The sequence below is a fragment of the Phocoena sinus genome, chromosome 9, assembly GCF_008692025.1.
Source record: "Phocoena sinus isolate mPhoSin1 chromosome 9, mPhoSin1.pri, whole genome shotgun sequence".
NCBI classification, from domain to species: Eukaryota; Metazoa; Chordata; class Mammalia; order Artiodactyla; family Phocoenidae; genus Phocoena; species Phocoena sinus.
The window spans coordinates 68,121,715-68,137,876 of record NC_045771.1 but is presented as its reverse complement, the minus strand read 5'-3'; the positions used below and the strand labels follow the sequence as shown (position 1 = coordinate 68,137,876).

Below are 16,162 nucleotides of genomic sequence, written 5' to 3'. Positions count from 1 at the left end.
TACAAGTAAGTGTAGACAAATGCTTAAAGATAAAAAAACCATTTTAGCACCCCTTTTTTATTCAGAACCTGTGGCTTCTTGATATAATACTATTTACCATTATGTAGATAGAATGTTAGGCTCTTAGAACTGGGTTTTATCTCCTTTTGTAAATCTAACCACTTAAAAAATAAAAACAGAAAAATCCTAAGTGAGAGCAGTATAAACTACCTTCTACCATTAGGCAACCATTTCCCCTGGGCTTTATAATTCAATCAGCCGGGCTGAATGTCATCATTGCTTCTCTCCTCCTCCCCTTGCTTACGTTCTCTGATTCTTAAGATCACACTGTTTATACCTGTTCATTTCTGCCATGAACATATTTTCTTGACATGTAAAACCTCTATTTAAAACATGTTATCATTTGCTCCGGTTGCGGTAAAATACCCGCGGTCAGGCAGGACTCACAGGATAGGAGGATGATACATGTCATTTGAGCTTCGCAAACGAAAGCTTATACGATGACTATGGATTATTGACTTTTGGTATCATGTAGGGCTTCTACTTCTTTTAAAATAGTAACTCCTTATTTCTATTCCTGCCTTGCCCCTAGGTTCTTCATGACCATTTTTTGTTTTTTTAGATTCCATATATATGTGTTAGCATACGGTATTTGTTTTTCTCTTTCTGACTTCATTCTGTATGACAGAATAAAGACACAGACCTACTAGAGAATGGACTTGAGGACACGGGGAGGGGAAAGGGTAAGCTGGGACAAAGTGAGAGAGTGGCATGGGCATATATACACTACCAAATGTAAAATATATAGCTAGTGGGAAGCAGCCACATAGCACAGGGAGATCAGCTCAGTGCTTTGTGACCAGCTGGGGGGGTGGGATAGGGAGGGTGGGAGGGAGGGAGACACAAGAGACAGTAGATATGGGGATATATGTGTACATATAGCTGACTCACTTTTGTTATACAGCAGAAACTAACCATTGTAAAGCAATTATACTCCAATAAAGATGTTAAAAAATTAAAAAGTGAGGCAAATACCCCCCCAAAAAAATAAAAAAATAATAACTCCTAACAATAATGTTTAAAGGTTTCCAATGCCTTTAAAATAGAAAGGTTCATGCTTTAGCCAATGCCAGCATTAAGGCAGCACCCTGAAATGGCAAAATGTTAGAAAAAATGTATATAAACCAGCAAATGTGCCTCTAAATCGGGTCACTTCATTTTTCTGTAGGAAAATGATTTATTTCTTTTTTGACTCCAAATTCTCATGAAATTTTTTTTTCTATTTTTCTCCCTTTTGACTTCTTAGATTACATTGCTTTCTTCTCAATACAATGCCTTCACTCTTTTCTCAACTCCATCCAGTAAACACACACACACACACACACACACACACACACACACACACACACACACACACATCATTCACACATTTTCTTTTTCTTCCTAAATTGAGACAGCTGTTTTCAATAAACATAGACCTGGCTCTAAATTAGGTGCTATTGGAAATTGTCGTAAACTCTGAAATTATTTCCAAGTATTTAATTCACTTCCAGGAATAGCTGGTTTATATTTTATGAATTTCCTAGATAAGGGACTGATTCCCTTAACATGAATGGACGTTTCTGTACATATAATAAAATAACAACCTGAGATTTTTATGCCTTACTCTTTAAAAATGCAGAGGTAGATGTGAACAAAAATAAAAACACTTTTAAAAAGGTAACGATTTCCTTTCTCTGGAGCTTCATTGGCCATTGCATTTAAGAGGCAGGATTCATCAGTGTTCTAGTTTATTTCTCTTCTTGACGAGGCTTTTTCTGTTTTGCTGATTTGGGATCTGGGTTATCTTTAAGACAATTGTCAGACTTCAGTATCTTATTGACACTGAGAAGGACTCAGCTGTGCTGTGTCTTTTTCTGTAAAATGTCGTGGTGACCAGTGTAAGCAACTTGTTTTTATTGCTGGTTATATTCACTTTTTTTTTCCTTTTTACAGTTATATTGAAAAATAACATACATGCAGAAAAGTATAAATATCTTAAGGGTAGAGCTCAATGAGTTTTCCACAAATGAGCACCCTGTGTAGCCACCATCTAATCAAGAAACAGAACATAACCCGTTTTGGGGTAGTTTTGGGGGAAAGTACCTTTTAAATTCTATTATATGGTTTCTATTTTGTTGATATTTGCTCTTTTTTTAAAAAAGAGACTTTATGCAGAAGTTTTAGTTTCACAGCAAAAATGAGGTTCGCTTTTAATCTTGATAAATAGTCCTGGGAACTATAAGCATTTTCTCACTGGGTTTCACATTTTATATTTTGTCCTCAAGTATGTCTCTGAGCAGTATGATAAATGCATAGACCTGCTATACACATTGTGGAATGATCCGTATTTTCCAACATGGTGTCCTCTGGTTTGACACTCCTGGTTATAAATAATCTCATGATGTTGATGGACATCCAACTATATTTAGCAGCTTCCAGACTCCAGTCTTCATAAAAGTATAAGGCACCTTGCACATTATTAGTTAATACAGACTTCTTGGGGAGGAGAATTTTCTTGCACTGCGTCTCCCTGTTTCACTGATGATGATACGGTTACTGACCTCCTCGTAGACCCTGCTATATGCCTATGTTCTTGCAAGACTCTGCCTTGCAGCTGCCTAGACAAAACTTGGGAATATGGACCACGCGACAATCAAGCTGGACAATGCCATGCTGGTTTTATTTAGCTCTGCAGAGAGCAGTATTTCATAGGACCATTTGCTGGTACCTATGCTCTGAAACCCTCCAACTTCAATACGAAGAGTTACCCTTTACACACACATTCTGTTTGACTTATCAACTGTGTGATTCTACCTGAGTCGTCAGTTCCTTTTTTTTTTACCTCCTGCTGGGAAACTAGCCTAAATGCCAAAAAGCTGTCATTAAATTCATGTCATCTTTGTTATCTTTCCTTACATCTGGTAACCCTCAAATAACTGTATAGAGAGGTTAGTCATCCCTTATCATATCAGTTGTAGATTGTTAGAAACACATGGTATGGAGGCATGGAGGAGGCTGAGGCCCTCAGCTTATGTACCTGTGGTCAGTGCCCTGCATCTCTGTCCTTCAGAGTTGCATGTAAAGCTTCACTAACTACAGTCAAGAGTGAAAATCAGTACTTTCTCAATGCGTACAGACAGAATTTTTTTCTTACATCTCTCTATTTGTAGAGGCTTCGCAGAGCCTTGCATTGTCAGTTTTAAATAGGTGGTACATGCTCAAAAATCAGAAGCTTTTTCTCTGTGACACCACATTACAAAAGAGTCTTCAGAACACACAGCCTGTCTTTGGTTTGGGTTCAATTTTCATAATGATTGGTATATTCGTTTCCTAGGGTTGCCATAACAAAATACCACAAAATAAGAAAAGAAATTTATTCTCTCATCGTTCTGGAGGCTAGAAACCCAAGGTAAAGATGTCAGCAGGGTCAGGCTCCCTCCGAAGGCTGTAAGGAAGAATACTCCCTCGCCTCTTCCTGATTCTGTTAGTGGCCCACGATCCTTGGTGTCCCTTGGTCTGTGGCTCCATCACCAAATCTCTGCCTCCGTTGTCACATGGCTTTCTTCCCTTCATATCTGTCTCCTTATGTCCAGATTTCTCTCTTCTTATAAGGACACCAGTCATTGGATTAGGACCCAACCTAATTCAGTATAACTTCAACTGAACTTGAATACATCTACAAAGATATTTCCAAATGAGTTCATATTCACAAGTACTAGGATTTAGGAAATCAGTTGGGGAAAGACCAATTTAACCTGCAACACTTGGTAATCTATTGGTTTAAATCCAAAATTTCAGGGCCATGATTTATTCTAAGAAAATTAAGTCCAATAAATTAATATATTTAAACCAGTCACTGATTTTATTTGGAGGAAACTATGCATTTGCATTTGCCAAGTGAGTGTCTGTTAATTTATTCCTATTTTGCATGTGACTTCAACTGCTTCTTTATCTTCAATACCTCCTGCCTCTTGACAAAGATCAGCAATGCCTGATAAGATTAAACCACTTTTTCAAAAGGAGTTTACATCCACGGAGAAGCAGAGCTGCTAATTATTGATGAATGTGTAAAGATACTTTTATTTCATGTTATGTGGCCTAGTGTGAGTTAATTACTGTGCAAGTAGCCTTAACTCCAAGGCAGGACGTGACAGATGTTTTAGATTCAAGGACAACAGAAATACCCCTTCAATAGTGGTGAGCTATACTATTGCTAACAGTAGATCAACCCCATTAGACTCCTATGGTTGGTTGTTAATTAACTGTTACAAAGGTAGGTTTGTTGCGGAAATTAATTAATGTAATCATGACGTAAACGGGGTGGCTTTGGGTTCAAAACTGAAAAATGAAGCAGCTCCTTTTTGGTTTTGAACGAGACGTTATTTTATTAATATGTATAATTTTTCTAAAGTATGGATATTTATATTAAACTGATAGGGAGTAGGGGGCAGATATACCCGCAGATGCCTTTAAACAACTACTACTTTAGCAATTCTGTATGGTTCCAATAAGAATTATCATCTCAATTTTTAAAAAATCACTATTTAATATACTATGTTATAACACCTTAATTTAAACTTGTGACAAGGTTGATAAAAATATCAGCTTAGATTTTTACATGTAGAAAAGGAAATAACATGTTACATGATTATACACATACTTAATGTAGAGCTGATAAATATAAATTTTTATAATCATAATCGTCTTCTTATATTTATATCCTGCTCCTACTGAGATGAATCTCTGGCTACATTTACATATTGAATTAGAAAGTTAAAACTAATGATGGGATCAATTATGCCCCATACTGAGCTGTGCACTTTGGAATGACTTTGAGAAAACAGGAGGGTCAAAAAAAAAAAAAAAAAAAGCATCCACAGTGCATAGTAGTTTCAAGATTATGCTAACAGATAAGCCAAGGAAGGACTGTAATGGACAATAATGTGTGTTTCTCAAAGGAATCAGGCTTTTTGGTAGAAAACCTAAAGCACATTTCTAATATAAACATTTCTGAGAATTGGAAAATGTGTAGGCTGGGTCACGGAAGTTGCTAAACAGTTTATTTAAGGTAGAATATATATAAGGGCAAATGTAGTATGAATCCCTTTATGATCTTGTTGGTTTGTTCTTGTAATTCTTTAAATATATTTGCTGTATCTTGGGCAAAATATAATCTGCTTCATGTTTGCTGTTGCCATGCAAAATTTGATAGTGTCCTCTTTCTCCTTTCCTAGCTGCATAATAAATGTGCTTCTCATCTGAAACCTGAATGTGACTGTGGACCTTTGAAGGACCATATTTTACCACCTACAACAATTTGTCCAGTGGTACTGGTGAGTTTTTCCTTCTCATCATTCTGCTATAACTTGGGGTGTCTGTGACTAACTGGTACACTCTACCACTCAATGCTTCCAGAGATCATTTTTCCATTGATCAGGGCAGAACTCAATAGACCTAAAATACCTCATGGCTTCAGAAAATACCCCTTTGCCCACTATATTTCCTTTTTCCTTCATGGTACAATAAACGTCTTAGTAAGGTATGCTGTAACTGAAGCTGACTCAGGTTTTATCACGTAGTCATGCTGTAGTTACCAGAAATTGTATGGGAAGAACACTTCCACATTTTACATGTTTTATAGATCTGGCTTCCCAGATAATGAAGTTATTCTTATGGACAGTTTTGCTGGTGATGCACATTATGTATCTGCAGTCGGGAGGTCTTTCACCTGAGTCAGAGGCGACTTAGAATGAGGACACACACCTTGAAGAGAGTTACGCACTGCCATTAGGTGTATTTTATCTTTCATTAGTGAGCAATAAATTTACCTGCAAAATAATTCCTTGATTTAATAAATATACAAGGGAAAAATGTGTAAATGAGGTAATCCTGTAAAGAACAAATCTTGATAGAAAGAGAAGCAGCTATTCAAAGATAATATTCATATCACATTTCAAAATCCAGATTTTTTCTAAAGTGAAACAGTTATTTTACAAAACAAACTATCATATCTATAACACAGTTCTCATTTTTTTAAAACAACATGGAAGTTAACTAGCTGGAACTTCAGTTTGATATAATAAAAATACAACAAGTAAGAAATGTTAGACAAATACTTTTCTAAAGGTCAACTTAGAAATTAATCAAATTACTCAATTTGTACCCACTTATGATTCATTTTGTAATTATCTGTAAAATGCTGGTTGTATCTAAATTCCTTTATTTAAAAAAAATAAAACTCTCTTCTCAAACTGCAAGTATAAAGCAGAAGTAAATACCTCCATGGAGCTGAGGAGAGCAGTAACTAATTCTAAATTTCCTTTCTTCATGTAAGATTTATTATACATCTTGTAGTAAATAAGATTAATTAAAAATAATGAGAGCCATATTAAAATACATTTTAGATGAATTTTTTATTATGTTCTTTTGTAGTGTTTTCTTAAAGAGAAAGAACTTATAAAATTTTTATATATTTGCATTCTCTTTAAGAAGTGTAGTAATTTTACTGTTTTAGATACATCTTTGTGCTCAGATTTTAACTATAAGAAGAAATCTATTATGTCATTCTGTTATCCAGCTATCTAGGTATAAAGCCCTGTTCAATTCAGTGAGACTACTTCTTTGGCCTACTTATATCAACCTCTGGTCTTATAAGTTCAAACATGACATACATTCTTTTATTATTCCATCCTTGCTTTCTTTGAGAGAATCAAAGGTAAAGAACATGGGTTAAATGAATAGTCCTGTCTCTAACAATCTTGCAAATTCTTTCATTGCTTTTGTAGATACTTTTGATTCTGAAGATTTATTTTCATTCATTAAATCTTCCTGTGGTATTTATCATGATTTGTAGCTCGACATTTGCTACGTTATCATTTCCTTGGTACTATATACTCTGAAGTATTAGGCACTGCTAACCACGAGTGTCTACCTTACCTTGACACCCATTATACTATCGTCTCCTTATTCTTCTTCTGCTTCTCTGGATACTTCCTTTTAATATCTTTCCTAGCTTTCAAGATTTCAACCTGCCCCATGTTGGCTCATCCGTACGCCCTGCCCTCACATGCCACAGCTTTCTGCTCTTACAATTTTTCCCAGGAGGATCTTGTTTATTTATTTATTTCATTACCGTATTAATTTATATTAAGTTCCTCCTCCTATTCTGAATCTCAAGTGCTGAAACCTGGAGGTTCCATGTTGTTTACGTGCCTGATATGTTATCATTATTATAAATAATCACAGCAACTTATTTACTGAGCACATATACTCTACCAGCTACTATGCTAAATATATTAATCAAAAAGTATTTATTGAATGTCTAGTATGTACCCAGTAGTATTAACAGTAGAAGGAAAAGCAGTAAAAACCCAAATCAAATCTTTGCCTTCGTAGAGTCTTCATTCCGGTGGAGTGAAATAGGCAATAAACAAAGCAATAAGTACAGTATTTAATACCTGGTTATATTAAATTACTGGTGGTATGTAAAGCTTAAAGGACGAAATTAAAGTAGGAAAAGAAGAGAAGAAATGCTGGAACTACAATTATAAAAGAAGTAGTTAAGAGTTCACCAAGGAAATAATTGAGTAGAGTTGAGGAATGTGAGGGAGTCATCGATGTGGCTCTCTGGGGCCAGCACTTTGTAGACAGAGTCGTCACCAAAGAAGGACAAGCAAAGACTCAGAAGCAGGAGAAGCCTGACATAGCTGAAGTGCATCAAAGAAATTAGTGACTGGGTCTCCTTCTGCAGGGGGAATATTAGTAGAGAAGGTGAAATATGTCTTAAGATTTTCATATGTGTAGGACAATTTAGGCTATTTTAAGGTCCTTAGCTTTTCTTGTGAAAGAAGTTGGAAGCCATTAGAGGCTTTTGACCAAAAGAGAGAGTGATCTGACTTACATGTTTAAAAGAACAATCAATCTAACTGGTGTGTTCAGGGGGTAACAATGGAATAAAGATATGACACTTAGATTTTCTTCGAAAAGTAGGAAGGTGGGTCATTGCTAAGAGCAAAGACGGTATGAGAGTTTTGAGGATCAGGAACGAGTTACACACGAGTCACCTGGGAGAGTGGGAGCTACGTGGATCAAGAAATACCATATGATTGCCAGGGAATAATGAAAAGTCTCTTCCTGTTAATAACTGTGGATTTAGAACAAGATCAGTCAGCTTGGATGGGTATATTTCTCTGGTCACATTCAGTCATATTTCTCCAGTTACGTTCTAGGCCCAGGAGTAGAATAGGCATGGGGCAGCCTTAACGAGACTGTGTTTTGCCCAATATGATGAAATGAGAGAGAAGCAAAGGAGTTGAGAGTATGAACAAGGGAGTAATTATAGGGATTGGCCATGGAAATTAAGCTGGGAAACAAGGAAGTGAGGACATGAAGAGTGAAGTACAGTAAGGGGTGTTAGGAAAATACATTGTGGATTACAATGAAATCAGAGATTGTTGGGGGGCTTCCCTGGTGGCACAGTGGTTGAGAGTCCACCTGCCGATGCAGGGGACATGGGTTCGTGCCCTGGTCCGGGAAGATCCCACATGCCGCAGAGCGGCTGGACCTGTGAGCCATGGCCACTGAGCCTGCGCGTCCGGAGCCTGTGCTCCGCAATGGGAGAGGCCACAACAGTGAGAGGCCCGCGTACCGCAAAAAAAAAAAAAAAAAAGATAGTTGGAATCAAGGTTTTTGGTGTCAAGTTACAAGAATGAGTGAGGTAACAAACAGTTGAGATTATGAAGGGTTTGCAGTTATTGATAATGATTTGTATGAATTAATTTAATCATCACAGCGGCACCATAAGGTAAATGTTGTAACTATCTCTATTTTACCTATGCGGAAACTGAGAAACAGATTAAGTAATTTCCTACGTCACATGGCTATGAAGTGACAATTCAGGACCGGAACTCAAGAACGATCGGAACCCAAGACCCAGAGCTCATACCCCGAGCTCATCATTTCTGCCCTTTCTCCAAATCCCAATATAGGCCTTCTCCTATTTGCCTTATCTAGAACCTTCATTCCCCAACTTTCCCAAGCCAGAAACCTAAGAATTATAATTGGTGCCTCATCTTGATTATCAAATTAATCATTAGACAGCCTATTCTGATGTTCTTTCTCTTTTCTTCAGCCCAACTGTAACTGTCGCATATGTCACCCAAAAGTTGTTCTCCAGAATTCTCCTAGTACTAATAGCATAATCTCTGAATTTCCTCTTTTCTTTGCATTCTCGATACTACTCCCTGGATCCACTTTCAAAAATACAATAAAATATTTTCCTTCTTAAATATTTAAAGTATTTTACATCAATGCCAAACTCTCTAGCATGGTAAACAAGGCTCTTTAACTGGACCAACCCGTCTAATCCCTCACACACCACCTTACACACTAGAATCAAGGATTTGAACTACTTGTAATTCTCTAAGTACACCTGCTCTTTGAAGTCCTTGTGGTTTTGTACATGTCAATAAATTAGCCTGAATCACTTTACCTTGCTGCCTTGCTAAGTAGAAATTAAAGTTTACTTTCCAATCATGGAATAAGTACATTGACTCTTAAACTCATTAACTGTTTAAATACTAAAACTTTAAACAAATTAATAAAGTTGTTTTGCACACAAAATTGCTTAATATGCTACAACTGATGGGCTCGGGAAGCTTTTCAATTTGTGAACTCTCATTAACTTCCCAGGAATGATTTCACACTGTATCACCTGCTGTAAATTTTTAAAATTTCATTGAAGGAAAATAGTTAGTCCTCACAAATGATATGAGTTTTTCATGATCATGTTCTCTAAGAAGAGCAGGTGAGTTTCAAACTCAATTATTGCGAAGTGGTCATCAATATCATTTCTAGCTTATTCTAGAAAATGTGAAATGAAGAACTTAAGACATAAGATTTTATTGAAGTTTTTTATCCCTTGCTTTTGACCCTGTGGTCAGGAATTGGTTATTCAATGAGCAATATAAACTCATTACAGATCCCTTTTTGCTGGTTGAAGCATTTTAATGACACACTTTAAGGTCGAGGTCCATAGCAGCAGTCTTCTTATATTTTAGAACATCTCTTCAGGTATTATTTTTTTTTATTTATTGTTTAAAATTTCTGTACCTCTCTTTTCATCCCTCAATCCCTCCTCAACACTTATTAACTTTAATGATTCAGTACGTACGTGCTCACCTGTTATGAAGATTAGCAAGGTCAGCATCTTCTTTGCACTGATGACCTGCTTTTATAAGCATGCACTAAAATAGGATTCCACAAATAATTAAATAGGATTCCACAAATAATTTGTCTTGATGATGCTTATGGCCACAAAAATGGATTAAAACCAACTACTCTGAAATTAAAATAGAAATGTAATCAGTGATTCCATACATCAAATATAATCACGGATTTCTGGAGTTGCAGTTGGCTTCTAGTATATTTTGAGAATACTGTCACAAAAAGCTTCATTGCTTAAAATTTATCAAGATTCTTTGTGACCACGTTTAGGTACTTATAATGCTGTCTTTGAGAATTTTCCAGCAAAAAATGATTGGAACCACAGTCTATTTACTGCCATATTGAAGATAATTCTGAACTGTTTACAGAGGTATTGCATAGCTCATCACACCTCCAAACAAGTAGAAAGTGAATCTAATGCAGTCAGTCAGGACTCTTGATCAACAACTTGATTTCCGGAAAAGGCCATTAACCTTTACCAATTGATTGTCAAAACAGATGTTCTGCCTTTGATGGACTCCATCAAAAATGCATTCCTGATTCTTTTTTTGGATCACACTCAGAAATCTCTGCTGTCCAATCCCAATCAAATGTCAACGCAAAAAACTGTAGCAGTTTCACATAAAACATGACCTGATGAGCATGCAGTTTGCCCACTTCTTTATGTTCCAATTTTTACCCCTAACTCAAGACAGACTTGGTCCATGTTGTGCTAGTCCCTCACAGATTTGCTTTAATTAAATTTGGACTCACCATTATGTCATCAACCTGCACTGAAAGGCTTTAAAAAAAATTATATGAAATTCCCTCGTTGTAACAAAAAAGGTATGTTTTTGGAGATGACTTCATTACCTGACAGAAGTCCCCCTCTGCTCTGTTTATCATGGTTTGTTATCTTTCGAACCCTATGAGCCTTATTACTATCATGTTTTATCTTCTATCCTTGAGAAGAGTAGAGTTCAGTTTATACTGACATTTGAACATGATGATGGGATGTGTGTTTATTTCTGTGTGCTAATCTGTAAGTCTGTTGTTGTCCTTTTCATAAATTTTTCTTCACTGTAAGAAAAAATTAGTAAAATTTAGAAAAATTTAGCCTCATTTAGTACTTTAAAACTATTTTTGTTAGTATATAACTTTTTTAGTTTCCAGAAATCAATAGAATAAGCTAGATAGAGTCCCTCTGATTCTCAGAATAATTTTATAGTGGAAGCTGTATATTTGATCAACTTCTCTAGAGCTGTGGTGTAGTCTTACATTCATTATAAATTTTATGTATTTTTTAAATTATCAGGCTAACTGGGTCTCTGTGATTACACGTGTTTTTATACTGATTCTTCAATTTGGGTTAGGCTTTTATTCAATTAATTCTGCTGCTGTCAACAAATGAATACTTGAGATGTCTCATGAAGAAGTAGCTTTTTAAATTTTATATTTGAACAGCAAAAGCAGATCATCATTAAAATCATTTCTATTATATTTAGCTCTGTGATTTAGTTTTCTTTTTATAAAATATTTTACATTATAATTTAAAAGCAAGGTTCTAGTCTGTAAATAAGGGGTTAATTATTAATAATTTTCTGCATCAACATATATTAGTAAAGTTGATAAAATACATCATGTAATGTTGATTACTTTAAACTTGGGTTTTTTACATTTAAGTATCCACTCTTCATATAACTGTTACGACTATGCCTTTAAAGAATTTTTAAGATCATTACTGATAATCAATGTACATTATTTTTATTTACAATATCTTCAGTGCCAGTTTCCTTTTGTTTTTTTCTTCTCTTTCCTTCTTTCTTTCTTCCTTCCTTCCACTGGCTTTTATTAAAGTAACTGGAGCTAAAAATTCAGATAAGAACAGTTCTTTTATTTACTGTAATTTCGAGTCTGTTGGGCAAGACAGGCAGGGAGGTTACATATTATCGTGAGGTAAATATTAACTTACTGAGGCTTTAGTGAAGAGAATCTTCATCTATCCTGAGTGTAATTCAAAGAGTAAATGAAAACTTTCTTGAAGATATGATGTCTGAGCTGAATCTTGAATAAAACAAGAATTTGGCCAGCAAATACAAAGTGAACTTTATATGAATAGCCTCAGAAATAAGAGAGTACAGAGTGAGATCTTGAAACAGCAAAATGTTTATTAAGTCGTATGAGTAAAGGTGAGGTGTGGAGAGACAGGCAAGACAAGGTCTGAGATGGTGATAAGCCTGACCTTTCTTGTCAAGGATTTGGGCTTTATCCAGTATAAATAAGAGACTACATGATCAGATTTTGTTTTGGAAAGATAATTCGGCTAACAGTGTGAATTACAACCAATTTAAAGCAGGGAGCAGAGGAGATATGAGAATATAATTACTGGGTTGTGAGGCAAATCATCAGAAAACACCAACAGAGGAAGAAAATGAGGGAAACAGGAGAGAAGATTGTAGCAGAGAGCAGAATATTAGGGTTAGATGTGATTTCAGAATCAGCCGTGGATCTGGGTGGCTCAGCTGGTGTGCAGAGAGGAGGTTCGCTAGGTGTTAGGAGGTCAAGGAACTCTGGGCATGGTCTGTTTCATCTTGTCCATAAAACCACCTGGGATGATTACAGGGTCTTGGTGGAAAGGTTGCTGTATCACAGTAACGAATAAGAGTAGAGGGGAGAACTATTGGATTCCGTGAGTCTCAAATGATAAGAGTTTCTACTTTGGGGCTGGAAGAATGATGATTTTAATGCAGAGCCAAGCTAGTCCACAAAAACCAAAACCAAACCAAACAAACACAAAACGATCAAAACAATAGAACAAGTAATGTTTGAGAGAATGAGCAACCTCGGAAGTGTTAGAGAGGCAGTGGCAGGGACTTAGAAAGAAAGAATAATTAGTTTGTTTCGAGCAAAGTTTCCAGAGACCCCAATGAAAAGTTTTAGAAATGAAGTATGGAAGATCAATTGAAGAGAAAGAAAGCAGAAGTAAGCGTGGGATGGTGATAGCCAGAAAGGATAGAAGACCAGAAACTTAAGTTTCTAACATGAACTCTGGATTTCTAGGCAAGTTATTTCAAGTGGTTACAGCCTGGTGACAAATGATTTGTGTCCAGAATATAAAGATAATTTACATAAACCAATGATAAGCCACAAACAATCTAATCCAAAAGGGCAAAAGATCTAAAGAAACATTTGAATAAAATATATATACACATATCACCTATAAACATATGAATATATGCTCACCATCTTTACTCGTCAGGAGAGTGCATGTTTAAATCTCAAGAGATAACACTACACACCCATCAGGATGATTAAGATAATTAAAAATCCTAAGTTTGGAAAGGACACGAAGCAATCAGATTGTTCATACTTTGCAAGTGTGAGAGTGAATTGGTTCAACCCAATTAAAGCTAGCAGTATACTGTCTGTTTTTGAGCCCTGGCTTTTTCACTAGTTTTAAGACGTGAAACAAGTCATTAACATTTTGTTCCTATGCATTCCATCTGGAAAATGGACTTAAGTGAATTAATTCATGAAAATTTCTTAGAACTATGCCTAAATATAGTAAGTTCTCAGTCGTTATCATCTAATATTACTACTATTGTAAGCATTATGTTGAACCAGAAAGTGAATTTTAACCCTTTATTAAAAGAGAACTATGCATTTATTAAATAAAATTTATAAAAACAATATAAGTTGAAAAGGAAGACATTTAAAAATCTCTAAAGCAGTTATATAGGAACCATTATTAATGTATAAATAGAACCACTATTAAAGTTTACCTCTTGATTTTTAAATGTCTATTTTGGCATTTTTGTAATTAAACTTGACATATCATGTGACACCCTATTTTTACATTTAAACTGATACCATTAAGTGCTTATGTATTTCTGTATACTATGTAACATCGCTATTAATGGCTGCATAATATCTCATTAGTTGAAGATATTATAATTCAGTTGAAACAGTGTTTATATTTAGCATGTTTGCAATTCCTTATTTTAATCTCATAAATAACACCTTAGTGAACATCTTTATGAAGAGTGGCTTCTCCAAGTTACTCTCTAATCTATACTGGAAAGTATCGTTTTTTCCCAAAATGTACTTATTTGGTTGTTCAAATGAGTCAGATTTCACACTTGTTTAGTTCTTTCTGTACTGTAAACACATCTCCGAATCAGGAACACAGTGCTTGAAATGAATCCTAAAGCCAAAAGTTAGTTTTACGATAAACTATTAATTATTTAAACATTTAAAAAACGAATTTGGTGGGATTATTTTATCTTACTTTTAAACAGACATGATATTATCAGAATATACAGTAAATATAGTGTTCATTGGCAGGAAGTGATATAAAACAAAGAATATGTTCATCATTGTGCTTCTTTTGGACCAATTGTGGTGTGTTCTTCCTGGAATACTTTCTCTTATTATAATACCCTATATTACCTTAAATTAACCTTTAAGAATGCCAGCAAGATAAATGATAAAACTTGTTAGATCAGAGAAAGGAAAACAAAACTATTGAGAAAATATAAATTTTAAACATAGTCTTTAGATCTGATTCAGATGGTTCCAGTTCTACCTCTCTCTCTTCTTTACTGTAACTCTGTAAACTTGGCCAAGTGATGGTGTTGCTGAAGCAGCAATCTATGTATCTCTAGGTATAACACCCTCAGAGAACCATATGTCTACATTAACTTTTCCTCTTCTTCCGATCTTGCTTGCTCTTCCACTATTATAAGAATTCTACTAAATTATTCATTGTAGATATGGTAAGTCTTAAATAGCATAGAGTATGTTAAATCTTTCCTTCGAGCATGTGTTTACTCCTCAGTGATGTCAGGGGCCTGTTAGGGGGTGGCAGTATAGCATGCATTTCTTTCTCATGGTCCAAGGATTATGGCCTCTTCCTGTCTTATCTTTCACTTAACCCTAACCAGCAACAGTTAATAATGACAACTTCAATACCAAACATCAGCTAATTAAAAGAGGGAGGGAGATATTCGAATTCTCTGTAATTCTGAAAGTTGGATATTGAATTCTCAGTAACCTTATTTCCTGAACTAGTTAGAGAGCTCCCAGAAGTGAGGAGAGCCTGGTGGAGAGGTGTGAACAGTTGGCTAAGGTTGTGACTTGCCGCACTGAGCTTCAGGTTTTATTTAACATCCATTTCAGCTGCTTCACTCTTCTTTTCCATTTACCTCTTTAACCTTAACCATAGTAACTGAAGTCATCTATTTTCTTGAAAATTCTTTATGTAAGGTACCATGGGTTTGTGCCTATGCAATTTTCTTTTTTGTCTAAAGAGTGGGATAAAGCACATTGTCAGTGCTCAATAATGTTTCATCAATGTCATTACTTAATATTCATTTAATTAATATTCATTATAGATCAATTCATAATTGTCATCAGAGTAATGATAGGCAAGAAGGAATCTCATTTTTTCCCCATATTTTGAAACTCTAACTCAGACTCAATTTCATGGTATTATACATAAAGGATACCTGCTTTTTATTTATTTTTTTAAGTATGTAGAATTAAATTCTTAATGTTCTTCTATTTTTTTGCCTATCATTTTCTGCTTCAAAATCCAATGAAGGATATATTCAGCACTAAAGAGCGATAATGTTTATAAAATATGTGTAGATCCATTTTGGTTGGGCATAGTCTTCCATGTACATACACTTTAAAGGCACATAGTAAAAGAAATCTGAAAACGCCCCAGCACCACTAAGTGATGATTCCATCATCTGCATTGTGAGATGAACCATTTATCTGTTACATTGTCTTAATTAGATTGGTTTTATTGGTTTATAGCCCATCTTTATGCTAACCTAGGCTATATTATATAGAATATGTATACCCATAAGCAGGATCTAATATAAAAGAATAAGTTCATATATCATGGCTAATG

At 35.3% G+C, this 16,162-nt stretch overlaps 1 protein-coding gene across 6 annotated transcripts in view; it reads left to right on the top strand.

Annotated features, from left to right (window-relative positions):
• DGKB (diacylglycerol kinase beta) overlaps positions 1–16,162 on the top strand; it is a 648,598-nt gene that overhangs the window by 160,376 nt on the left and 472,060 nt on the right. For all 6 annotated transcript variants that reach the window (XM_032642942.1, XM_032642939.1, XM_032642937.1 and 3 more), the window contains one exon: positions 5,277–5,375. In XM_032642942.1, the coding sequence (XP_032498833.1) occupies positions 5,277–5,375 (99 nt within the window). The remainder of the gene's footprint in view (positions 1–5,276; positions 5,376–16,162) is intronic.